Here is a 25,806-nt window from a genome sequence, read left to right on the forward strand (position 1 = left end):
GCGACCTCATTGGTGCCTCAGATACGTTGCAATTTCCAGGTCTGATGTTTTTTTCCAAGTGTACAGGCAGTGTGAGGACAGGCATGCTTTCTTTTCCTGTAGTCATGTACGAGGTGACGTGTGTCGAGGTGAGCAGGGCTTATTGTTGAACAGAGTGCATTGGCAATTGAATGCAGCTGATTTTCACCTGAGACCAGGCTGGAGAGAGCACTCTTGCAGGAGCCTTGATCTCTGGGAGTTCTGAAGGCTGAAAGAATCACAGATCCTAAACCTTTCACCATGAAGAGCTCAAGAAATATTTTCTATCTTCTCTTCTTTCATGCTGGTAAGTGTCCTCCAAAAGGTTTTGCTGTGCCATGGGAGCTCTGTGTGATGTGAGAGAGCAGAAGGAAACTAGAAGCACTTCAGAGCCAATCTTATATGGTCAGGAAAATAAACAGAAGGAAGTAATAGAAAAGCAGTAGAAAAGGCTGTATTGAACACCATGTATATGTATCTTGACTCATTGGTGTCAAATGTTTTGTTTCCCCAGCACTGAATCAATTTCTGTTTCAGTGATGTGTGTTTTTCACAACAATGAGCAGTTCTGTGACACTTACTTTGTAAAAATAGAAATAATTGGTTTATTTCACTTCTCATGCTCTGTGCAACATGTTAGCTTTTTCCTGCCACTCCGAAATTGTATTGCTGAGTGCTTTTAATTTCACCAGAGGTGTAGGTCCTGTTTCTGAAGCACTCTTCAGTTCTTCAGAAAACAAATGGTCCTAGTTAATTTTTCCCCCTATTTTTTTTTCTGTTGAAAGCCCTTGATACTGTAACAGTAGCTGTATAAATAGCCACTTGGTTTTACACAATGTAGTACCACTACTTTGAGGAGTTATTGGGGTGTTTGTCAGTGATAGTTATGGGTGTGTTAGGACTCTGAGCATATTTCAAATGCAAGTTGCCAGCTTCTGCCATTTTAAGTTTTATACATATATGTGTATATATATATATATCTACTGATATACAGAAGGGCCAAAATTGAGAATAAACTTGGGTTCAGACACTGACCTGATGTTTAAAGCTGATTTTCCTTGGCAGTAGGAAGAGAGGATAACTGCAGGCCTTGTCTGTGCTCAAGCCCATTTCAGATGGGCTACCTTGTAAGGAAGGAGGTAGGATATTGCCCAGATCTGACTTTCCTCTAACATCAAAATTCAGCAATTTGGAAAGGGACCAATAAAGCCTTGGTTTTGATGAGTGAGGAAAAAAAAACCAATGGATTCAGGCTGTTCTACTATTTTGGCTGAAATATAGAGCTAAAAGGACTTTGTTTCAGGTATATGGCTGATGATTTTTTCTTACTTTCATGCTTTACCCCCTGTGTGTCCATATGTAAAATCAGAATGCTGAGGCTGAAAAATGGCACTTAGCATACATACACACTGAGAGGCTGAGTCCCCACTTTGCTTATGTTTATAAAAAGAAAGCCCCAAAACAAAAACCAGGATTTTTCTTCTACTCCCAAGGAATTAATGGTGCAAATTTCACCCCAACAGGTGAGGTAGTACAAACATTAAGTTTTTGTGAGGTGTATTTTTACCATGACCTGTTGTAGCTTTCTCCAACCCTCTTGGTTCTCAGATTCCTGCAGCTCAGAGGTGGGCAGTTGTTTCTCCTTCTACTGGCATATGCTGCCATGAAAACTTCCTGTAAGCTTTCCAAGTCTGACTTAGTATTTGTTGACAGCAGAGTTGGCTCTGTGTCACAGCAAGCCAAACCCACTGTTTCACTATTGGATCTTCTGGCATCAACAGTCTTGTTTAGTCTGCGGCCACGAAGTCAGGAGATGTGCAGGGAGCACTATCGGGCACGAGCGGAGTCATTTTTAGCTTGCACAGTCAGATGTGGCATCTCAGCTCCATGGCACTGGGGGGAAGTAGAAGGCCACTTAGAGGTATTAGAAAACCACATGATAAATGGTTAACAGCAGACTCCAGTTAAAAATGGAAATTGTAGACAAGCAGTGGAATATTGTGTCCCTGCTTACGAAAGTGACCGTGCCTGTTTGTCCCACGCCTGCGTTTCCATTCCACCGCACTGTCTGCACACGGTCACCTCTCCCCACAAAAGCAGCCAAGTGTTTGTAGCTTTGGCACTTGGTGAGGTTTGGGGCTGCTGAAAGGCACCTTTCTTTGCTAATTAATGGAAATCTCCACTACTCAACTTGAGTCTTTTCATTCATGGCTCTGCCCTCCCCTTTTCCTGACTGGTTACGATCTCTTATGAAAGACTGTTTTGAAGGGCCAAGTTTACTTTTCTAGTTTTCATAATAAGCCTAGTGGCAAGGCTTTTGAGCACCTAAGGTTGCTTTTTTAATTCAGACCAGTAAGGGCTGGTACAGGACCCCAGATACTAACTAGCAATACTAAAGACAGGAGTTGTCTTTGGACAGTCTCTTTGGTTTTGTAGCATATCATTTTAAATAATAGTTTCACGTGGTTTTAACTTGATTACGATGGTGTATTCTGCAAGGTGTTTAGAATAGTCTGGATGCCCTGACCTGTTCCGTGGTATATGTGTTTTTTATGTCAGAAACTATTGCTGTTGGATTTCAGTATCTGAGTCTGATCTTGTGATCAGTCCAAAAAAACTTCAGTATTCATATTAATTGGAATGAATGTGGGAATCACCTCTAAGGACTCACAGTGAAGTGAGTTCTTTTTTTGTTTGGGGTGAAGTGGGTTTTTTTTTTTGTTTGGGGGGAGAAGCAGAACGAAAGTTTATCTCTAAATGGTAAGCTCTGTTCCAAACGCTCAGATGGGTTTTGTGATATTTTCTCTCGGTGCTGTGTTCGCAGCTCTCGGCCTGGAGCGTGTCCGGTGGTGCACGGTGTCTGAACCAGAACGTTCCAAGTGTAATGGCATGAGCAAGGCCTTTAGTGAGGCTGGCATCCTTCCCCCTCTGGAGTGTACAGCAGGGGGGTCAGCTGCTAACTGTACCCAGATGATCAAGGTGAGCTGTGAGTGACACCAGTGTCATTAGTTTAATTTCTCCATGTGCCTAATAATAATCCCCTGGTAAGGTGCACTGTTCTGTGGTGAGTGTGTGGCCCTCCAGGCAGCTGAGCCTCTGCTTTCTGGCATTCATGGCTCTGACAAGTCAAGGTATATCTTTTTTAAAGATATGAACTTGAATGTCAGAATGACCCCGTGTCATCTGTTTGGCTGCTCACATATGGCCAGTCATTAGGAACGCAGCTAAGGTTTTAAATATTTCCTCCCAAATAGTAATCTTTCATTTGGGAATTGTGTCAGATTTATTTAGCAGATATTTAAGAAGGGATGGAGCTACAAGATGCAGACAGTAGTTAAAGCTGTGCTGCTTAGCCTCTAAGTAGATTGTATTTCGATAAACTCTGGATCAAACTCCCATTTCAGGGTCCTGTTATGGAAATTACTGTATAAACAGAAGAGCTGAGTGTAATCAAATCAAGTACAAGAGAAAGGCAAAGCAGCAAGTGGGGTGAGCAAAGGGCAAACCTCTGTATTAAGCTGTATTAATTCAGCTGCCCAGAGTGTGCTCAGCTTCCAAAAAGAGTGTGCATCTGGGGAAGGCTTTAAAGACTGTGAACGTGTGAATTTGCAAAATGATGTATGCAAAATAATTCCCTCCTTTGGAGGGGGTAGGAGGTAAAAAGTGGATTTTGGAAGAAGTGTGGAGGCAGGTAATCATGGTTGTCATCACTGGCAGGGTGTGGGGGAAGGGAAGGGTGGCTGGCTGTGCTCATAAAGAATGTTCTTTGTAGATATGCCCGAGAACCGGGTTTCTGTGGAGATGCAGCCTGTCAAGGACAAGAGGTTCAGAGGAAGGAAAGGAGATCTGAAAGAACAGTTTTGAAGGGAGATGAGGCTGATGATTATGTGGCTAGAAAAAAAGGAGCACATTTCAAGAACTGATATCTTGTAATTTTTGTCAATGAAGCAGAATGGTTGTCTGACTCCTAAGACTACCTCATTGCCTCTTGATAAATACTGTTCTTGAGCAAGGGTGTCAGACTGTATTGATGAGTGCTGAGACAGATACTGATAGAGATGTGGATCTCACCTTGGGAATAGACAGGGCATTGTAATGTCTGATCTCCAAACCACTTGGCTGATTGCTGCATTGCCACAGAGGAAGCTGTTAGATTCTGCAAAGCAGATTATATAAAGGGCTGATGAGTGTCTGATTCTGAAATACAGAGCTCACAGAACTGCATTTGCAAGCCATTGGAAATAGCAGGCAGGCAGACAGCATGAGTAAGTTGCTTTCTGATAAAATGAATTTTCACTGTAAGGCTGCAGACAAGACTTTGTCCTTTTTGCTTTTTTCCCCTTGTGCTAATAATCTACTAAATATTCAAGCCAACCTACTCTGTGTAGGGCTCTGTAGAATCCCTGAGTTGGCATCTGCACTGAACTCTGATCCTTGAGGCCAAGAAGGGAGCAAGACACACTGGCTGAAGAGGCAGATGCTATTTTGTAACACTGCATAACTTGGACTTAGACCTGTGTATGTGTTAGAACATGGATAAAGGAAAAAACCTTTTTGTTTGAAGGTGTGTAAAAATTAAGAAATACCGAAATATTTAACTAGGGAACCTGACAATATTGAATGTGACCAGACCTGATTTTCAGCAGGCCTTTAAAACACTTAAGTAGGTAATTCTCAAATGTTGTGACGCACAGAAATAAACTTCCTCTGAAAATAATGGAGAGTACTACCATCACATGTATACTTAATAAAAAATTGTAGCTGAGTCCCATGCTTTTGCAAAATTTATTGGCAAATGCTTGCTGAAAAAAAAAAAATGCCCACACTGCTGTTGATATGTCACCTCAGCAATAATTGTGTGTTATTTAAAGGAGAGATCTGTAGCCTGAAAACTACTTCATGTTAAAAACAACAATAGACCTTTTTTGTCTTGTGCTATTTTTACAAAAGCTATTTATCAGAGGCTCTGTGTGTAAACAGAGCTCAAAGGTTCTGCTTTTCAGTCAGAAAAGTGCTATTTCCTATGAAAATATGGCCATATAACATACCTCATGGTTTTTGTGGCCAGCCCTTTCCATTTTATCTGCTCTACTTTTGGTCCACCACCAATTCTAGAAGAACTTTTTGTTCTCGCTGAGGGTAGGAGCCTTCTAACTCCCACCTCCTCTCCTGCCAGGTGTCCCTGCTGAACCACAGATTGTATTGATTCCTACACTGTCCTGTGCTCTGACCCTCACCAGTGGAATATCACATCCAGTTATTCAGAAAGATTGTGTCTGTTCTTTAAGATGCAAATATCTCCCAACCCCAAGTCCACTTCAGGTTCCCTTGGATTTGTTCAGCTCTCATTCATGAGAAGCAGCTCTCAGGACATCTATTGTTTCAGCTGTTTAATGAATATCATCTTTTTTTTTTTTTTTCAAGCCAAACAAGTAAAAGATTTCAAATTACATGGCAACTTCAAATCTGGTTTAGATGTCAACATCGACGTATTTTCTGTGCTCTCATACAATGCCTTAAGAAATGTTCAAGCTCATTATGTGGTTCAGCCTGTGCGAGGCTGCTGTGGTGTGCTAGGCAGTCCTTGCCCTGCCCTGACCATGCTTTGCAAGCTCCCAAGGTATGGAGAAACTAAATTGCCTCCTCCAGGGCCAAACCAGAGGTTAAGCAAACTGATAAGAAACTTGGAATTAGCTTAGAAATGCAAAATGTCACACTGCTGATGATTTTCTCGGCAGTATCTTGTCTGGGTGGGTGTGAAATGCCCTCTCCTGGCTCCCACAGGCTCAGTACACAGAGGGAGCTGGTTCTGCTGCCAGGGGTGTGCCCAGCAGTTCTGCTGGCCCTGCACATGGGGGAACGCATCCTGTGCTCTGCAGAGCAATCCTGCAGCTGCAGCAGGATCCCAGCAAGCCTGGTGTTACAGTCACCAGAAAATACGAGGTGTTGCCGGGCACCTTCCCGAAAGTGGATGCCTCAGATTTGTATCCTCCCAGTTTGAACAGTCTTTTTAGATACTTTCCTCCTCCTCAGGAACCCATTGCCACCTGCTCCTCCACTCACAAAATGCATGTCTGCCTTGTGCTGAGCTAGAAGCCAGCAGGCTCTAAGGGTGCTTTGGAGAACACTTTGGCGTTCAGGTTTTGTAGCCCCAAAAATATTATTTTTACCTATCTGTGTATAATCTAAAATGTATCTACTTTATATAAATCTTCAAGCTTTGGGGCAATAGCTACAGAATGAAACTTCAAATTGCTGGGCTTTAAGATCCTGCAGAGAGCTGCAGCATCCATTTCTAAGATTTCTTTGAACTATTAAGACTGGTGAAGCCATCATTGTGCAGGGTTGGTTTCTGCGTTGCTTCTGCAGGAAGGCAGTTTTGAGCATCTAAAATCCCTCTTGGTAAGAGTTGTTCAGAAATTTGTGAGCCCTTAAAATAATTGGAAAAAGAAAACACAAATGCATATTAACTAAGGGCCTCTTCTAAATGCATGGGTACTCTGGTTGTTGATAACTACTAATAATTAAGCTTTAACATGTGTTCTGCCCTTGTGTCTGCACAGGATGACTTGGCAGATGCAGTGACCCTGGACGGCCGTTTGATTTTCCAGGCTGGAAGGGAGCATGGTCTGAAACCTGTGGTTGGGGAAGTATATGATCAAGGTATATTCTGACTAAATACTTTTTAGATTACTTAAAATGCATAAGAAAAAGCTTGTATTTACTGTTTGCATTTTATTTGGAGTCTTTTTGAAGACTCTAAACAGTGGGTAGTGGTCAGGTTCCCTCTTGGTTGCTCCTGCCTGTAACAGACTGGGGAAACAGGAGACAGGGCTGTGGCTGAGTCTGTCCTGAAGCATGTAGGTCAGAGTAGCTGTTCCTGCAATAAATTTGTTGGGTGGCTTTTTGTTTGTTTTTTTTACTGTCTCTCTGCTTTCTGTGTTCTCTATTCCATAGATTTATAGATTAATGAATTGTTAAGCATAAATCACTAAGTTTCTCTCTCAGTCCTATACATTGGAATAATTAGATTTTGGTTTTACTAGAACTTTACTGCTAGAAGAAAGGACGTACTTGATTCTGCTTCTTGTCTGGGTGACCTTAAGCTTTGAGTTCCTTTCAAGGCAGAGACAATAATTCAGTGGTGACTTGTCATCCTGACCAAGAGCTCAGTATCAACACGTTTGTGTAGTTCAGAGCTGGATGATGCTCCCCCTAAATTTAAGATGGAAAGGAGGGGAGAGCTCTAGAAGCAGTTGGCTGGCAGTGCTGTCTCATCACTCTATTGTGAGATGGAGCTGGATTTGTTTTGTTGCTGGGTCTTAATGTTACCTGGCCAAAGGCATCTTCAGAAGTGGCTGTTGGGGTCAGTCCATAGGATCTTGGATCATCTGCAGCAGCCCCCCACCCTGTTAAACACATCATGGCTCTGGTGAGGGACCTGTACTTTGGCATCTCAAAACCAAATGGTCCTTAGGATCCAGAGGCTGACTATCTCCATTAGTCAGGCTATGAGCTCAAATCAGAGAAAAGTGGAAGAAATTTAGTGATTTCTGATCTAAATAAAGTCAGATTGAATGACCTTATGATCATTTCAAACCCTCAACTCTTGACTCTGAGTTATATTAGACTGTAAAACAAAGATAATGAAATCAGCTGTGATGCTCCAGAGACATCAGTTGACTCTGCTGTAACAAAATTAAGATCCACTGTGGAGTAAATTATACTGGTCTCAATTCAATCCAGATATATTTAGAGTAATAGAAAATTTCTTTCTGAAAGGAACCTTACTTTCAAAGCAGAGTGACCTCCAAAGTTAGAGCAGGTTGCCTGTGGACTAAGACAATTCACATTGAAAATTTATGGGGTACATTGATTCACAGTCAGCAGGTTCTCAGCAAGGATGTGAACAGAGTGACTTCCTTGTGGGTAGGGCAGGCACAATCCAAAAATCAGTGTATGTCACTGTAATGCTGCTGTGGGGCTACTCAGGTTGTTTCTCTTTCTTCCTGTGCTGCAGAGATTGGAACTTCCTATTATGCTGTGGCTGTGGTAAAGAGAAGCTCCAACATCACCATCGAGAGCTTGAAGGGAGCGCGCTCGTGTCACACCGGCATCAACAGGACTGCGGGCTGGGATGTGCCCGTGGGCTACCTCACTGACACTGGGCACCTGGCACCCATGGGCTGTGACCTCCCAAAAGGCAAGGGTTACAGGGCAAAGATCCCTTCAGCAGTGCTCTCCCAATGCTCTTGGGACCCTCTGTGTGTGTGTACAGAAATGGGACTCAGCTGCTGTTCTGTTCTTTGACTGTGATGCTCCTTGTAGGATTCTCATGTAGGTCTGATGAAGACTGCAGGGGTTTTGGTTGTTTTAAACTTGGAAACTATCTTTTAAGAAGAAAATAACTTGCGCCTTCTGAATCTTTTTAGAGATGTACTGTGTGGATGTGTTAAAATGAAATTGATCTTGTTTATTCGTTGCTAAAAATGCCTCATTCCAATTTCGCATTTAGCTGTGAGTGACTATTTCAATGCAAGCTGTGTTCCTGGAGCAAATGGTGTGAACTATCCCAAATCCCTCTGTCAGCTCTGCAAAGGGGACTCAGAAGGACAGAACAAATGTGAACTAAATTCCCAAGAGCAATACTATGACTACAGTGGGGCTTTCAGGTAAAAATCATGTCTGTCAATTTTTTTATTGCTGTACCCTCTCCATAGTCGTGTTCAGGCCTCACTGACAAGAAATTGAATCTACAGACCTTACAGTTGATCTTGTTAGAAAATCTATAGTTTTGTTAGGATGGCCATGCTTTTAACCTGACTGATCAAAAGTAATTCTTAACCCACTATTTCAGGTACTAATACCTGAATATTAAAACCAATGCTATTTGCTTTGTCCAGCAGCTGTTGACACAATCTGAGTGTTTCAGCAAGCTTTACTGACTTATCTTTCCCAGTAAAACCTGGTGATCCTTGGAGCCTGAGAGCTGAACTGCTGCCCTACTTGGCTCTTTCAGTTATCCCACCTAGCTGCTCTGAATTATCGAGGGCTCTGCCCTCCATTTTTGCACACCAATCTTTATTTTCCTCCTTCCCATCTGTGTGCTGCGTTGCAGCTCCCAGTCCCCAAGTCATAGCATTAACAAGGGCAGAATTGGCTTATGAGAAGCACTTGCTCCTCCTTGTGTATTCCCCAAAGGACTGTGTGACTGCCTTAGACACAGAGCTGTCCTGGACAAAGAAGGTCATGGTGTTTGTCCCAGGCAGCACTGAACATGTTGTTCATATTCACCAGATGACAATGATAGTTTACTTCATGCTCCAACAGCCTCTAGTCTCTGCCTTGAGCAAAACTCTCAGCACAAGGAAATAGGTCAGTGTCTGTGGCTGATGGAACGGAGCACAGAGCCCTCGGGCTGTCAGCTGGCAGTGGCCAGAGCACAGGGGTTTTGTAATGTCTCTTTGTGGTTGGATTTATATTTGTTAGGTGTTTGGCTGAAAATGCTGGAGAGGTTGCTTTTGTGAAGCACAGCACAGTGCCTGAATATACAGATGGTGAGTAATCCTGAAGCTTGTTGAATAATGGCTGCAAGGTCTGAAATACAGTGTTTGTAATGACAGTATATGAAATCTTTGATGTATTTTGAATTGAGGAATCAGCAAAAAAATGCTATAATACAGATGAAATCTGAAAACAGATATACCCTCTCAGGTGAGCACCAGAAGATAGACATTTTTTAAAAATGCTTGATGGTTTCAGTATAAAGCGAAAGGTGCAATCTTAAGCTGCTTCTGGAAAGACACCTTCAACAGCAGAAACGTCTTTTTATATAGACCTGGACTGTTACATTGCTCCAGCCTTCCAAGGGATTCAGTGGAGACTAGGAGAGCATTAACCTGCCTTATCTGGCACTATGTGAAAACTACCTTGAGCATAACATTGCTTTAATATGTCTAATAAATTTACATGTTAATTTATATTAACATGTAAATGTTGTACATGATCCTAAACTAGCGATGCTCTTGATACTGCTGCAGACCCCAGCACAGCTCAGTGCAGTCTCACAAATGTTTTGGGACTACAGGACCACAAAGATGCACAGGATATGCTGGGCAGTCAGGAATAGTTCAGAGATGCTCAGGACAGTGTTCTGCCGCAGTCTCACAAATGTTTTGGGACTGCAGGACCACAAAGATATGCTGGGCAGTCAGGAATAGTTCAGAGATGCTCAGGACAGTGTTCTGCTCCATGTGTGCAAGTGAGGCTTAGAGCAGGCTTGGAGCCAGAAGCATCATCCCCACCTGATGTCTGTCCCCATCCTGTCTGGTTTCAGGGAGGAGCCTTTCTTCCTGGGCCCAGCGGTTGCGCTCCCGGGACTTCCAGCTGCTGTGCCGCGATGGCCGGAGAGCCGATGTGACAGAGTGGAGAAGCTGCCACCTGGCCCGAGTCCCCGCTCGGGCTGTGGTTGTGCGGCCTGACACAGATGGGACAGTTCTCTTCCAGCTCTTAAACCAGGGACAAGTAGGAGGCCATTTCTTCATTGCTCCTTTGTGTTTTAGAAGGGCTCTCCCAGCTGTCTAAGCAGATTGAAAATGGGATATCTGAGCTCCTTTGGCTCTGCGGGGTTTGAAGGTGTATGGGATGTCACACATACCAGAGAGAGGAATGTGTAACATCTGCTTCTTTCTTTAACATTACAGCAAAGATTTAATGGGCTGGGCGCCAAGTTTCAGATGTTTGACTCCGCAGTCTACGGTGCCCAAAATCTCTTGTTCCGAGATGCCACCACAGAGCTTGTTGCAATCACAGCTCAGAATTATCAGGCATGGCTGGGTGATGAGTATCTTCGTGCCATGCAAGCTCTGAACTGCAACCCCAATAGTAAGTTGTCTTTAGATTCCTCTTTATAGCCAAGCAAAAAGAGAGCTGATAACATAGATCATCTTGATTCTCGTTTATTTTCTTCTCACTCTTGGAGTGTTATGGCAAGATGCCAGTCTGATCTTTGAGCATGGGCAGAGCTCACTTTTTGACCTAGAAACAATACTGTACTGCAGAACATTTTCCTTTGCAAATTGGCCAACTTTGTTATAAGATGCAGGCATTTTCTACCCTTTCTTGGTGTGTGAGAGGCATTAATCTGGTAAGCTGCTACTGCTGCCTGGTACTTAATTTCTTACCTGCTGACAAGGGGGAATAATAATGTGCTGCTGCACAAATCCCCAGGTAGTTATAAAAATGGATGAATGGATTCCTAGCAGAGGATTTCCTCCCTAAGCTGAAAGAACCCCTCAGTTGCTCTTTATTGAAGCACTATGGTAGCATCTGATAGCAGGAAATTAGCATTTCCTGCTATCAGAAGAAAGTAGAAATTACTTGATACACATTCTGGGAAAGTCAGAAACACAAGTTGCAAGAATCTTTGCCTTAAGAAGCTTAAAAATTCTGGCAACTGAGCCTCCCAGATGTGATCTGTGCTGTGGCAAAGCCCTTCACCTTCCTGATTTTCTCTTCTGGGCATTGTTCTGTGACTGTCAAAAGTGAGGAAGCTTGTATTCAGGGTGGCTTTTTGCTGCACTCCACTAACATATTATAGCTGGGTTTAATGGTCAGTAATTGTAGGAACTGTTGTCCTTTGCTGTGGAGAGGTTTGCAGTGTGGACATAACTGCTCATCAGGGAGTGCCCTGGTTCCTGGTCAGGTGTGAGTCTGAGCTGGAGGGATGGGGAACAACACAGAAGCAAATATTTTCAATAACATGTATGGGACACAGGTGACAGTGGGCAGTGTGAGTCCCTGGTGTGTATTGCAGAGAAAGTGAATGTAGCATTTGCTTTTTAATTTTGTGCAGCAATGCCAGAAAGCCTGAACTGGTGTGTTGTATCCACTGAGGAGATTTGGAAATGTGGTGAAATGGCTGTTGCCTTTAGAAAAAAGAATTTGAAGCCAGCAATTCAGTGTATTTCAGCCAAGACAAAGGAAGAGTGCATGGAGCTGATCCAGGTAGGCTGCTACAATCCTTGTGCCATAAACCAAATGAGCAGAAGCTGCTCTCTGCTGGGTGGGTGAGGTTAGATATGTGCACTCACTTTGGTGACAGGCGGGAACACTGGATTTCAGGACGATCTGTAGCTCACATGGTCTGGATGAGCCTGAACCCTGATGATCTTTGGCTGTGATGAGGGCACTGTTTCCCAGCTAACTCTAGCCTGTGTGTGTGAAATCTCCTGTCCCTGTTTCACTGATGATGCTTTATGCACATTTGGGAGGTTTTCTTTAGCAGTGTGATGCTCTTTTGCTGTAAGCCTTGACCTTCAAGGTGTGACCATAAAGGTGTCATCACTGTAGCAGGGAAAGTAAGTGTGCTGGGTTTTTTCATAGAAATCCTATGTTTTATTTTTCAGAAAAAGGAAAGTGATGCTGTAGTTCTGGGTGGAGCTGATATTTACACAGCTGGGAAGACATATGGCCTTGTACCAGCTGCTGGAGAAAGTTACTCTGGTAAGAAGATCCAGAAACATATATATTGACTTTATTTTTCCAAGTTGTTTGAAAACAGCACTAAAAACACAGTCTTTTGTTCCCAGCCCTGCCGGGAAAGATGTTTTCAAAGGAAGTAAGAATTATTACCCTCACATCATAGATAGAGGAGGATATGACATGAGCATCTACAGTGAGGCTACTTTCATCTGTCCTGCTGCAGGATCAGGCTGAGTCTTTGGCAATTTTGAGTCTTGTTTTGTTTTTTGAGTCTTCATTTGTTTTTTGAGTTCTTGTAAAAAAATATTTTCAGTGGAAAAAATTAGTATCCACAAACTCAAAATATTTTTAAGAGAAGGAAAAATACAGAAATTTCGCAGTAGATTCTAGTTAGAAGCAAATTCTTCCTGTTGATATGGCTGCTTCAGAGTCACTGATTAAAAGAGTGTCACTAAAGCAGAATTTAAATTTGCTGCAAAACTCACAGAAGTTTTAATGCAGGTTTGAAGTTTTCACAAAAATAACTTATTGAAGCAGATTTGCTGATTTGCTTATGCCCTGTATGTTGTTTGTCAGAGGGATGTATTTATAAGAGCTGGTGGGAACAAGAACACTTTCATCATCTTGTCTGTAGGTTATTCAGCTCAGGTGTGCAGCAGCTTACAGACCAGAGGTGAATGCAGCAATGTGAGGCAGTAGAAGTGAAGAGTAATTCCATGTACATCCATGCTGCCTGACTAGCAGACTGCTGGTGCAATTGAAGCTGCCACCGTAGAAGTGTAATGGATCCACAGATGATCACTGAGCTGTGGGAATGCATAAGGGAAGCTGTAATGTGTTGTGTGTTTTTTTCTATTTATTTTACAAGCTGATGACAGCAGCAATGCATACTATGCTGTGGTGTTAGTGAAACGAAATCTGTCCAATGCATTCACCATCAGTGACCTGAGAGGGAAGAAGTCCTGCCACACAGGACTGGGGAGAAATGCTGGATGGAATATTCCCATCGGTGTACTGATTAAGAGGGGGATTATTAAGAACAGAGACTGTAATATTCCTCAAGGTAAGACAACAGTAATACATATCAAAAAGATAGTAATAATCTAATGATAAACTTTAATTAGGGAAATGCTTTTTATATTTCATAGCTCCATATTAATCATATCTGTTTGTGAAGGGGTATTGAGTTTTTAATATAATGATTTGAAATGTTAAGTTTGCCACCAGTGTGGACTAGTGGAGAGGTCTGAGAATGTTACATCTAACATGAAAGTATTCCTTTCCTTTATCACAAAATAATTGGCTAATTTAGGCGGGAAGGGACAGTTTGAGATCATCTATTCCAAGCAACTGCATAAAAGGTCTGGTAGTTCATACTGCTCAGGGCTGTGTCCAGGCAGGTTCTGAGTAACTCCTAGGACACAGATTACACACAACCTCTCTGGACCCTGTCCCACTACTTGACCATCCTTGGTACAAAGGATTTCTTTTCTTATATCTAATCAGAATTTTCCTTCTCATAACTTAATCTGTTGCTTTTCATCCTTTTGCTCTGCACCCCTGAGAAGGATCTGGCTCTGTCTTCCTGAAAAACCCACCATGTAGATTCAGATAACAATACACTGTTAGTTGTCTTATTTCCAGGCTGACCAGGTCCAGCTCTCAGCCTGGTAAATGGAAGTTGTGTTTCAGCCCTCGGAGCATCCTACTGTCCTTCCACTGTATCAGCTCTAGACTGTCCATGTCCTTTTAACACTGGGAGCTCAGAGTTTGCCACAGATGTCAGAGGAGAAACTTCACTTCCCTGACTGCTCCCCCAGCACACTCCATTATCCTGAGCACTGGTGATGCACCCCAGTGCCCTTATCCAGGATTTTATTGCATTTATTTTCAAACTGCATTAGGTAATGAAACAATGTATAGTGAGGCTACAAGAAAAAGATCTGTAAACATGGAACTCCACATTCTAATTTTGCTTGCGTACTTCTTATCTATCACCTAGGAAGTTCTTTGGTTTCATTACACAGTCATCTAAATAGTGCACTAAAAATATTTTAGAAGTTCTAGTTTGTGAATTCCAGTAAGGCAGTTGTAACTTTTATTTCTAGTGTTCTACTGAAACCTGCATTGGTTATAACTTCATGATGTTGTATCTGCCTTTTTTTTGTGAAAAGCCCACACTTATCATTCCTTATGTTGGTTTTGTCTTCCCCCAGCTGTGAGTGAGTTTTTCTCTGCCAGCTGTGTGCCCTCAGCTGAGCAGGACAATTACCCAGCAAAGCTCTGTCAGCTGTGTATCGGGGATGAGAGTGGAAACAACAAATGCAGTGCAAGCAGCCAAGAACGTTACTACAGCTACAGTGGAGCCTTCAGGTAACTGGTACCCACGGCTGTGACTCACTGTGTCAGCCTCCCAAAATGCAAGGAGTGCCTGGTTTCCATCCCACTCAGCAGACAGAGGTTATTGTTGCTGCAGCAGATGCCATAAATGAGGTGGGATGTGTGTCCCCAGATGTCCTCAGTGCAGGTATGGCATAAGGCATTGCACTGGCTCGTGTCACAGCCTTTGCCAGCTGCCTTGCAGACAGCCAGGTGGCCAACAGCCCAACCTGTGTGCCTGCACAGAGCACCCACCTTGTGAGGACCAAGTAGATTGTTGGATTGTTGCTGGCCTCCAGTGTTGTGTTAATCTAGTGGGACAGGGAGTCTGCCACCCTGGATGGGCAGGTCATCCACAGGGAGCTCTAGCAGGGGAGCAGGCACACGGTAGCCAGGATCTGGCTGCTGTAAGTCCCTGCAGAGGGTGACAGGCTTGTGACAGGGAGCCTGGAGTGTGTTTTCACTACTCTGATTCATTGGTGGCTGTAGCTGAAGGCAGATTTCTGAACAGCACAAGCAGTTATGGCCAATGTTCAATTGCCAAATCCTCTTCAAAACAAAGTATGTTAAAAGTAGAGAGGAGAAAATAATACAAAGTGGAACAAGTACTTTGTGCAACAGTGTACAGGTACAGATGGAGCCGTACCCAAAGACTGTGAAACCCTTAGATATGGAAGGAGCACTTCCTTTTCCTGACCTTCACCTCAGAAGGTAATGGTGCATGGAACAGCTGGCAGAAAGCCACCTTTTCCCTTCAGGGAGGAGACTTCAACAGCAGCTGCCTGGTAAATAATGAAGTGTTAGCTTTGGATAACTACTTTTTGCAAATCTATTTAGTTGAGTCCAGCTGCTCTGCTGGGTACAAGCCTTGCAGGCAAACTCCAGATCTTCTGCTGTACTTCATGGATTTGGAGCCAGCTCCCAGTCACCAGATGAATGAGCAACAAATGCTGTTACAGGCTGCAAGAGCCTTACTCATAATTCTAAGACTGTGCATTTGATAAAAGTGCCCACACAGTCAAACTTTATATGGAGATCACTTTTTGTTTTTAAGGGAGAAAGTGCTTAATTAATTGAGAGATGTGGGAAGTTTTAAGTATTTAAAAGGGTAGAATTTAGGTGAAAAAATGGAGGACTGCATTCTTCTACAAGGTAGGGGTAGATATATCAGTGACACTTAGGTGATCCCTTCTGAAAAAGAATGACTGGAAGGTGATTGAGACAGACTTCAAATTCAGATTTCTAGATTCCTTCAACTCTGGCTGTCTTCAGACTAATTTGATAGAGGCATGAGAGGCCGTTCAGTTTGTGTATATCCCACTGTCTGGGGCAAATCAAACAGCACAGAGTACTGAAAAATCTGTTAGGAAAGTTTTTTCTGCTGGGGAAATGCCCTGAAGAGCCCCACAGAGTCCTTGTTCTCTGTGTGACAGTATCAGCCACATGGTGACTTACCACCTTTGATTAGAACTGTTGATTAACCAGGTTAAACCAGGTGCAATTGAAATACATGTATTTTGGGTAACTGTTACCAGTCATAACTTTCCCTTGTATTTTGTACTGAATAAGCCATGCAGTTACAGCTTTATATCTCTTTCATTGGTTCCATTATTTTGTTTTAGGAAATGCTTCTTGAAAACACTTACAGAATAAGCTACATAGGAAAGGAGGTGGTTTTAGGGTCTCTTGGCATGTTGGGCTACTTCTGCTTCAGAAAATTAGAAGAAACTGTACTTTGTTCTGGAGCAATACCCTTGGAAATTGCAGTTAGATTAACTGGAGATCTCCAATGTACAGGGCTGCAAATGCTGCACTGAATATCACATAATAGATCTTCTGTTTCTTTACTCACCTAACATTGGTCTTTCTCATTGTTTTTCACACTGCTTTTAATAATTTTTTTCTACTGTATTCCACTCTTGACATTTGTAATTCGGATTTTTTTTTTTGCTTTTCTCTTCATCTAAGATGCTAAATTTTTCTGTTTTTCTTACTATCTTTGGGTGCAGTACATTTGCTTGCAGGAATGCCTGTAAAAAAATTGCATTCTAAACCTTTGCGTTATTAAAAAAATGTGGCTCACCTAAAGATGCTTTGAATTGAAAGCATTTATATCTTTGACTTCCTTTAGGTGCCTGGTAGAGAATTCTGGGGATGTGGCCTTTGTGAAGCACTCGACAGTGTTTGAGAACACAGATGGTACTGAGTTTTACATGTCTCTATAAAAATTCAATTAATTTTTCTTGCTTTCATTGCTTGACAATGACCAGTTTCTTTTTTTTCAGGTAAAAACACTGCTAGTTGGGCCCAGAAGTTGAAGTCCAGTGATTTCCAGTTACTGTGTCCAAATGGTGCCCGTGCTGAAGTCACCCAGTTTGCTGATTGTCACCTGGCTCAGGTGCCAGCTCAGGCTGTTATGGTTCACCCAGATGTCAATGTTTTTGCTCTATATGGACTACTGGACAGAGCCCAGGTACTAATAATCCATTTACTTTTGGGGGGAGTTATATATGGTCTTACACAGTCCAAGGATAAAGACAACAGGACCACACTGCCATATCCTGGCTCGTGGCACTGGCAGCATGTGCACAGTGCACAGCCCTGTTGGGAGTGTGACAGAGAAGGTAAAATACAACCCATGTGACTCACCCAGTAAAACCACCCTGGTGCACAAGGGATTTCAACTTTTTGCCCAGCCACTGGTTATAGTAGTAATTTCCCTGGAGCTTAAGGTGTTTTTTCATGGCTGTCCCGCATTTCTGCGTTGTGCTAACGCTTTTCCATTCTGGAATTTTCCTTGGAATGCAGTAGAGCTTTGCTGGGTTTGTTTATGCTGCAGCCATGCACATGGTAAGCCATACAGGCAGAGTGTGCCTGGCTGCCACAGCGAGGTTCCTTCTTCTCCATCCTGAAGTTAATTAGTTCAAAATCAAGACTGAGCAATATCTCTGTGCTAGACTTCAGTCATGTCTGTAACTCCTGGGCAGCCAGACCCTATATTGCATAACAATATTGAGGCAAGAGAATTTTTTAAAAACTACAGCTCTTTTTCCAGATAGTAACTAAAAAAACAAAATCACAAATGCTGTTCTTGTAATTGCCAGTGGCAGAATTCTGTATCTGATCTACTGGAGCATCTAAAAGCAAACGCGTAAGAGAGATTCTGCAATTGTTTATGAATTTTTCATCTACAAAACGTTTCCTGTCATCTTTCATGTTGGATGACAGGAACACGGCACTTCATCTTGCAAAATGCTGAGAATTTTTCATTATTTTCAGGTCTACTTTGGAAATAGCAGCAATGGAAATGGATTCAAAATGTTTGATTCTTCAACTTTTCAGGGAAAAGACTTGATTTTTAAGGATTCTACTGTTGAGATTGTGCCAGTGAAAGAGAGGAGAACATACACAGAATGGCTGGGGAGTGAATATATTGAGTCCCTTGAAGGACTGCAAGCACCCCAGTGCTCTGGGGCAGGTAATAGGATAACACAATACTCACTCATGGCTACTGTCATTCCCCTGCTTGCTCTGTGTCAGATACAAGGCTTGGACTAGCACGGTCCAAGTGGGAACTTCCAGGCCACCTCTGCCCTGCCACCTTCTCTTCAGAAAAGCTGCTGTCTGGATAACATGCTGTGCTGCCATGGGAATGCCTCTTCCTGCCTCTTTGCAGAGCAAGTGCCAACAGCATCTGCTCATCAGGGAGTAGGGTAGAGCTGGAAGCTGCCCCTGCCTGTGGGGATGGGGTGGAATTTGGGGCAGAAACCAGCAATACAGTATCAACATGGTTTACAAGATCAGTCTAAAACTGGAGTATCTCTGCCATTGTTGCCGATATTGAACCACCCAGGATTCCCAAGAACTGTTAGATGATTCTGGGTTTCTGACCTGTAGAAGAATTTCTTGGAAGGCAATATCAAAACTCTTGTTTAGTGAATTCTCTAGTGGCCTCCTGGCTGGCTGTGCTCAGACTCCACATCCCTGCTTTACCTAAACATCCTGCTTTCTTTCTCCTGAGCTCTGCTGCCACAGAGATAAGTTCACAGAGAATGGAAGTCTTTGAATAAAGACCAGCCCATCTTCTGCCATGGACAAAGTCTTCTACCTTCCAGCAGAAGAAAGTAGGGGAAATTTCCAAAGTCACTGGATGAAAAAGAAGCCCAGAGAGACTGGAAGGGGGATTACCCTTTGACAGAGAAAAGAACAAAGCCAAACGTGAGCATCCACTGAGCTTATTGACTTTCCACACCAAGTGCTCTCATGGCTGGCCAGAGATGTCCTGTGATCTTTAGTTTGATGCAGCCTTCATCAAGAACCTCATGACTGTCCTCCTTCCACAGGGGGCAATCCTGAGTGCCTTGTGCATGAAATTTGTGTTTGCTGTAGGTGAAACAAAGTACTTCACTTCTGAGTAGCCATTTCTACTGGCTGTAGTATTCAGGTTTTATTTTTATCCATAGCTGCACTAATCACAGATGTTGCTGTGCTGCTGGCAGGCACTGCCCTCCTGACTGTAGAGACCACCTCATGATCCTGGGATGAGCAGACATGTAGTGTAATAAAAACCTGGTAAAGCCAGATAGCAATCACATAAATAAGTGAAAATAGCAAATAAACATGAAAAGTAATCACACTTTAACCAGCCTGGTAGCTAAACTGCTCTCTTCTGGGACATGAACATTTGCCTTTCACTGTTCCTTTGCTCCCAGTTCCTGGGGCTGGAGTGGGACACAGACTGATCTGTGCCCGGTGGGTGAGTGTGTCTGTGCAGGGAGCAGTGAGGCCGTGCCCAGCGCTCAAACCCATGACTACGGGCAAGCTGTGCCCAGCTGCGGCCCCGCTGTGTTTCTTCTCCTTGTGCTTTCAGTCGATTATGAAACAGCAGCTGAACAGGAGCCGCTGTGTGCCCAGGTGGCCACTGGCGTCCTGTCTGTCCTGGATCAGGAATAGTGTGGCCAGCAGTGATTGTCCCCTGCACTTGGCACTGCTGAGGCCACACCTTGAGTGCTGTGCCCAGTTCTGGGCCCCTCAGGTCAGGACGGACATTGCAGTGCTGGGATGATCCCAGAGAAGGGTCTGGAGCACAGTCCCATGAGGAGCATCTGGGGGAGTTCAGCCTGGAGGAGGCTCCAGGCTGACCTTATCCCACTCTACAACTCCCTGACAGGAGGGGGAAGCCTGGTGGGGGTCGGGCTCTGCTCCCAGGCCGTGACAGGACGAGAGAACATATGCATAGAACTCATGCTCTCAAACTGTGCCGGGGGAGTTCAGGATGGACAGCAGGAGGAATTCACAGAAAGGGTGATTAGACACTGGAATGGATTGCCCGGGAGGTGTTGGAGTCACCGTCCCTGGAGGTACTGAAGGGAAGGCTGGACGTGGCTCACACGGCGGTGCTGGGCTGTGGCCTGGACTCGCTGATCCCGGAGCCCTTTCCACCCTCATAGATCCCGGCATCCCGTCAAGTGCGGCCGGCGGGGGGCGCTGCGCATGCGCGTCGGGCTCCCGCTGCGGCGCCTCGTCCGTGCGCCGCGCGCCCCCTGGTGGCGCGGCGTGAGGGGCCGGGGCCGCCATGGTGGCGCGGGCGCTGTGGGCGCTGCTGGCGGCGCTGCGGGCGGGCTGGTGCCTCCTGCCGCAGAGCGGGTACCTGCACCCCGACGAGTTCTTCCAGGCACCCGAGGTCATGGCAGGTAAGGCGTGCGCCCGGGACGGGGTGGCCCCGCGCGGGGTCGAGGCGACGCGAAGCGGCGCGGCCACGGGCACCGTGTCCCGCATCGCCGGCCCGGCGGGTGTTCCCGAGGGATCCCGCTCTGTCACACAGCGAGTCCTGCAAGCCGGGCACGAGAGGAGCCGCAGGGCTGGCCGGGTGGGTGGGTTCCTGCTCTGCTCTGTCCACAGCGACTGGCGCCTCGAGTGACAGGCTTCTGGGTGTTTTGTAAAAATGAATGGTACGCTCCTAAAAATGTCAAAGTTGATGCCAGTTTCAAAAGTTTAGGAGCTGCTCTGTATTGTGATACCTCTTATACCAAGTAGTATCCCTAATGCTGAATTACTAAATAAAATATATTATCTATATGTATTTTTTTATTATCTATATGTATTTTTCTCTTCCTTTGTAGGAGATATTTTAAATCTACAGGTCTATTATCCATGGGAGTTCCTTTCCAACTCTCCTTGCAGAACAGTTGTTTTCCCATTAATGACATCAGGAGTTACATACTGGGTGATCAAGTCTTTGCAGCAGTTGGACATATGTTCAAGTTGCATCAACAGCTACACTCTCCTTGTATCTCCTCGCCTGCTCTTTACAATCTTTTCTTTCATACTCGACTATAGCGTTTATCGATTGGCCCCTTTCTGGGGAGCAGATCCGTGGAAAGCGCTGGTACTTCTTGCTGGATCCTATGTCACGCTGGTGTTTTATACAAGAACGTTTACAAACACGCTCGAAGGACTTCTCTTTGCTCTTCTCATGGTACTGGTTTCTTCAAGGAAGTCCAGTGGCTCAGCAGAGCCTACAAGCAGCTCTCTCATAGGTGTCTTAACAACTGCTGGGTTTTTCAACAGGCCAACCTTTCTGGCATTTGCTCTAATGCCCCTGCTTTATTGGGCTGGTTTAATTGTTGACTCTCAAAAGAGCATTAAAACTCTCATAAACAACTTCTTGAAGTTTATCCTATGTGCATGTTTTACCGCTTTTGTCTTCATAACTGCTGACACCTTCTATTTTACCTCCGTGAGCTTAGACAACCTCTACAGCACTAACAAGAGCAGCCTGCTTGATGTAATCGTTCAATTACATGACAAAATGATAGTAACCCCCTTCAATTTTCTCAGCTATAATCTTAATCCTCATAATCTTGCACTGCATGGAAGTCACCCACGAGTTACACATTTTACAGTCAATGGAGTAATGCTGTTTGGTATCTTACATATTCTGGCCGTCAGTGCTGGCTTTAAAATGCTAAAGAAATATGTCCATCAGTTAATGCTGGTCAGATGGTGTTGCCGTGGGCTGCCTGGGCTCTTGGTGCATTCTGAGGGCAGTCCAACGTTGCTGCTGTTTTATTTTGTTCCTTTGGCATTTCTCTCCCTGTTCAGCCACCAGGAGCCTCGGTTTCTCATCCCTCTCATCCTGCCGTTGGTCCTGTTCAGCGCGTCACCGAACAGAGCTGTGAAATGGAAGCCCCTCATTGTTCTGTTCAACCTTCTGGGGGCACTTCTCTTCGGGTGCTTACACCAGGGAGGGCTCATTCCCTGTTTGTTTCACTTGGAGCAGCTCATCCATTCTCCAGCGTCCTCAAGCCATCCACGGCACTACACTCTGCTCTTTGCACACACCTACATGCCTCCAAGGTCTCTGCTCAATATCAAGAAGACAGATGTGCATGTGGAAGTCATTGACATGGCTGGGGCTGGAGAAGAAACCCTCTGCCAGACAGTAGAGGAGCGAGCAAGCAATTTTACCTGCAGCGACTGTCACATCTTTATTATAATCCCTGGTACTGTCAGAACCACAATTACAAAATGTGGTGTCTCATTCAAGAACGAGACTTTGATATTTCCTCACTTATCAATGGAAGACCCACCACAAATACCTGTCCTATCCAGTGGAAATTGGAGGAGTCAGTTAGGACTTTACATCCTTGAGCTAAACAGATTATCAGAGCCTTTAGATTTTAGGAGAACAAAGTTCTAGTCTTTTACTTACTTTGGGAGCTGTCTGATGGTGGTGTGAGACCTTCCTCTTTCATACCCCGCCCTTTCAGCATCAGCAGTGGCACTGGGAGCTTTCCCACATCTCTTTATTCACATTCCTCACACTGTTAGGGTAGCCAGTTCTGGACAGAACCTGCTTAAGATTTGACTTACTCAGCCCTATGGTATTTTATATGAACTTTTGTACTTCTCCTGATGAGAGAGGATGAAACCAGAGCCCACCAAAACTGTGATTGAAACTTAGCTGTTTCCATGTGAGATTTATTTTTGAAAGCTCTAATAATCTGACAGGGTTTGGGGACTGTAGGGTGTTTACTGATAATAGGCATTAAGTCAGCTGCTGGAGAGAGGTTACAGGGTTAGACAAAAGCTGGTCTGACTCAGTAATCTTTTATGTTATGTTCTTAAAAATTCATTAGACCAGACTGCAGTCATTACTGCTTTGGGTGGGTCCGTCTTGAAAAATCCCCAGCACTGATCTGGCAGAATCTGATTTAGAACGTGGAGGATGCTTCAGCCTAAGTGCTTGTGCTAAATCCTAAAATCCAAGCTTTGCTTGTTTAGCCTTCCTTGCCACAGTTCCATCCTCGTGAACGTGCTACCCACGTACCGCCCGGGGCAGCTCGGGAGGGCAGCACCGTGATGGCATTAAGCGTGCGCGGTGTTCCGCGGCTGCAGCTCGGGCACTCCTTCCCTGGCGCGCTCCCGCCGCTCGTCTCGCAGCTGTCGCGGCTCTTGTCACGATTGTCACCCCGGCAGAGCGCGCGGGAGGTCCTGCGGGAGCTGGATCGAGGAGCTGCGCAGACAGAAAGCGGGTAACTGGGAGGGATTTGATCCTTCGTGCCACTGGGCCAGATGTATCTCTGGAGGGGCTCAGCACAGGTCAGAGATGCCCCGGTCCTGCTGCCGTGCAGGGAGGGCAGCCTCGCGGGAGGAGCCGCATCCCTTGCGCCCCCTCCCCGTGCACTAAGTGCTCCCCGTTAAATCAGCTCAGTGGGAAGGACAGCTCCTATCCTGGCTTTCCACTGGAGAGCAGTCTCCTTTTGAACTGGACACCAACAACTGGGCTTCAGCTGACAATGATGTATATGCTCAATAGCACAGCATGAATTACAATATTTGGTTTTGTCTACGTGAACTTCTGGATCCAAAACAACCTGACTTGGCACATGCATTGGAGATCAAGCCTCTCTCTCTGAAACAAATCTGACACTTGAATTATTTCTGCTCACAAAGGTGGTAATGCTTTTGGCAGTTCTTCACCCACACAACCTTATGTAAGGTCTTAAGAGCCAGGCTTTCTACAGAGACAAGAATAATACAGGTTGATGCCAGGCTCTAAGGAGAATCTAGGAAAAAAGAATGTATGAATGATTTGCCTGTATTTTCCAACCTATAGGTATGACCTAGATGTTAGGGAACATAGCTCTCGCTCTCTTGTAAAGCATTTTGTCTTTTGTTGCCTATATGTTCATCCCACATCCTTCACTCTTCACTGCTGGCCTGCCTGTAAATTAAAGGCTTGTGTTTGGGGGGAGGCAGGGGGAGAGAAGGTGCCTGTTTTTGTACTGGTGACTCACAAAGTAGTGTGAGTAGTTGGGAAAGCATTGTGACAGCAACTGTATTTTCCAAGTTAATTTTCTTTTTGCTGTCTTACACTGGGTGATACAACCATGTGCCACAGCTGGTACTCCATGTCCTGCTTCCCATTTTCAGCTTTCTTAAACAACTTAAATCTTGAACATTATTTTCATGAAACTTACGAATTCTGGCAGTCTGAGTGGGGTACATCTTGAAACTCTTGGGGGATGTAATGGAGCACCATTCCCATAGGATGATGACTTCTCTACCACTGCACAGGTAACCTGCAGAAAGCCAGCAACAGAACCTGGACCACAAATACCAGCTCGAGGATGATGACTTCTCTACCACTGCTGCAGAAAGCCAGCAACAGAACCTGGACCACAAATACCAGCTCAGACTAACAATATACTGCTTTTGTCCTGCCAGCCAGACCTTTGAATTTACACTGTAGATGCAGTTTCTCCATCCATGCTGGAGGTTTAATTTTACCAGCAATGCAGGAAACTGTATCTCAGACAAAGTACAAGGTTCTTCTCACCTGGGATGATAAAAGGAGAGGAAATGATCCTCCCCAGTTAACTGAGCCTCTACTCAGCTGGATCAAACAGTGAAACGTGTTCTGAAGTAAGGTTAACTGCTGTAGTGTCACAGATGTCATCAGATACAGTGTCTTAAGCAAACCTGCATTATATGTGATGGATGCATCATTTTCCATTATATAGCAGTATTTCCGTTTATATGTAGGGTGGCTCTCATTTCTTCCCTATAAACCCTTCTTGCTACAATAGACTTGAGGTGTGCTTTTAGGATAGCTACTGAATCTCTTTTACCTTCCTGTAAGATGTCCATTATCCTGTCAATCATCATCACTTAAAACCCTTTTTGTAACAAAACTGTATCAAATATAGAGTATCACTCCTGTATACACAGACATTGTTACAGGTACTCCTGTGAGAATTGTGATTTTATTTCAAGTTTCTTATCAGCGCTTAAAGTGACAATCTTCACAGCATTGTAGGTGATTATAAATTGAGTCTGCTTGTTCCTGAGAACCGTGGGACGTGTATTCTGTCTTTGAAATGGAAATCCATGAAACCGATGAGGAGCAGCTTCTCGTGTTCATGCTTTCCCGAGGAGTCGCTCCAGGCCACGCGACGAAGAACGCACCGTCCAGTCCGCAGCTCGCCATCCCCAGCCCGGGCACCGCCGGGGTCCGCAGCGGCTCCCGGGGCCCTTCACCCGCCGCTTCCAACGCGCTCCGTGCGCTCGGCGCAGGGCAGCGGCGGCGGTTCCCGTCTCCTCCCCGGCGCTGTCCGCAGCTGCCTCCCGCTCCTCCGGCGATCACGGCGCTGATCCGGGGCGGCCGCCGCGGCCCGGCCCGCGCGGCCACGGCCACCCTCGCGCGCGGGCGCCGTCCTTGAGCTCGGCGAGGAAGGCGTCGCGCAGGCGGAGCAGGCGCGGGGCCAGGTCGCGCTGGCCGCGGGTGAGGGCGCTGGCGGTGACCCGGGCGGCGGCGCGGATGGGCCGCGACTCCGAGAGCCGCTCCACGAGCCGCGGGCTGGACAGCAGCAGCAGCAGCGCCCGCAGCAGCGCCATGGCCGCCGCTCTCGCGAGACCGGC

The 25,806-nt window shown here is 45.0% G+C and overlaps 3 protein-coding genes across 5 annotated transcripts; 2 read left to right on the forward strand and 1 right to left on the reverse strand.

Moving 5' to 3' along the window:
- The first annotated feature begins 154 nt into the window (after positions 1-154).
- MELTF (melanotransferrin) lies at positions 155-19,510 on the forward strand. 2 transcript variants are annotated; one of them, XM_041475704.1, is made up of 16 exons: positions 155-325; positions 2,843-2,997; positions 6,582-6,681; positions 8,039-8,221; positions 8,534-8,690; positions 9,508-9,575; positions 10,355-10,542; positions 10,722-10,902; positions 11,873-12,024; positions 12,426-12,522; positions 13,370-13,564; positions 14,718-14,874; positions 17,012-17,079; positions 17,166-17,353; positions 18,160-18,358; positions 19,344-19,414. In XM_041475704.1, exons 1-16 carry the CDS (start codon positions 280-282, stop codon positions 19,412-19,414), a joined length of 2,205 nt encoding a protein of 734 aa, XP_041331638.1. In that variant the 5' UTR covers positions 155-279. The 2 variants fall into 2 exon arrangements, with proteins under 2 accessions (XP_041331638.1, XP_041331637.1); XM_041475703.1 differs by having other exon boundaries at positions 18,160-19,510.
- Positions 19,511-20,406: 896 nt separating this feature from the next.
- On the forward strand, positions 20,407-24,484 carry PIGZ (phosphatidylinositol glycan anchor biosynthesis class Z). 2 transcript variants are annotated; one of them, XM_041475718.1, is made up of 3 exons: positions 20,407-20,573; positions 21,003-21,641; positions 21,699-24,484. In XM_041475718.1, exons 1-3 carry the CDS (start codon positions 20,456-20,458, stop codon positions 22,580-22,582), a joined length of 1,641 nt encoding a protein of 546 aa, XP_041331652.1. In that variant the 5' UTR covers positions 20,407-20,455; the 3' UTR covers positions 22,583-24,484. The 2 variants fall into 2 exon arrangements, with proteins under 2 accessions (XP_041331652.1, XP_041331650.1); XM_041475716.1 differs by having other exon boundaries at positions 21,003-24,484.
- Positions 24,485-25,132: 648 nt separating this feature from the next.
- Positions 25,133-25,806, reverse strand: NCBP2AS2 (NCBP2 antisense 2 (head to head)). Its single transcript, XM_041475721.1, has one exon. The coding sequence runs from the start codon at positions 25,780-25,782 to the stop codon at positions 25,528-25,530; it is 255 nt and encodes an 84-aa protein (XP_041331655.1). The 5' UTR covers positions 25,783-25,806; the 3' UTR covers positions 25,133-25,527.

The sequence above is a fragment of the Pyrgilauda ruficollis genome, unplaced genomic scaffold, assembly GCF_017590135.1.
Source record: "Pyrgilauda ruficollis isolate IOZ18807 unplaced genomic scaffold, ASM1759013v1 scaffold36, whole genome shotgun sequence".
Lineage (NCBI taxonomy): Eukaryota > Metazoa > Chordata > Aves > Passeriformes > Passeridae > Pyrgilauda > Pyrgilauda ruficollis.

What these genes read in the sequence shown, in the direction of transcription:
- MELTF (XM_041475703.1), top strand. Translation starts at nt 280, where the DNA reads ATGAAGAGCTCAAGAAATATTTTCTATCTTCTCTTCTTTCATGCTG. An exon ending in AGTGCCTGAATATACAGATG is followed by an intron (nt 9,576 to 10,354) that starts GTGAGTAATCCT and finishes GTCTGGTTTCAG; the next exon opens with GGAGGAGCCTTTCTTCCTGG. An exon ending in GACTACTGGACAGAGCCCAG is followed by an intron (nt 17,354 to 18,159) that starts GTACTAATAATC and finishes CATTATTTTCAG; the next exon opens with GTCTACTTTGGAAATAGCAG.
- PIGZ (XM_041475716.1), top strand. Translation starts at nt 20,456, where the DNA reads ATGGTGGCGCGGGCGCTGTGGGCGCTGCTGGCGGCGCTGCGGGCGGGC. An exon ending in GGCACCCGAGGTCATGGCAG is followed by an intron (nt 20,574 to 21,002) that starts GTAAGGCGTGCG and finishes CTTCCTTTGTAG; the next exon opens with GAGATATTTTAAATCTACAG.
- NCBP2AS2 (XM_041475721.1), bottom strand. Translation starts at nt 25,782, where the DNA reads ATGGCGCTGCTGCGGGCGCTGCTGCTGCTGCTGTCCAGCCCGCGGCTC.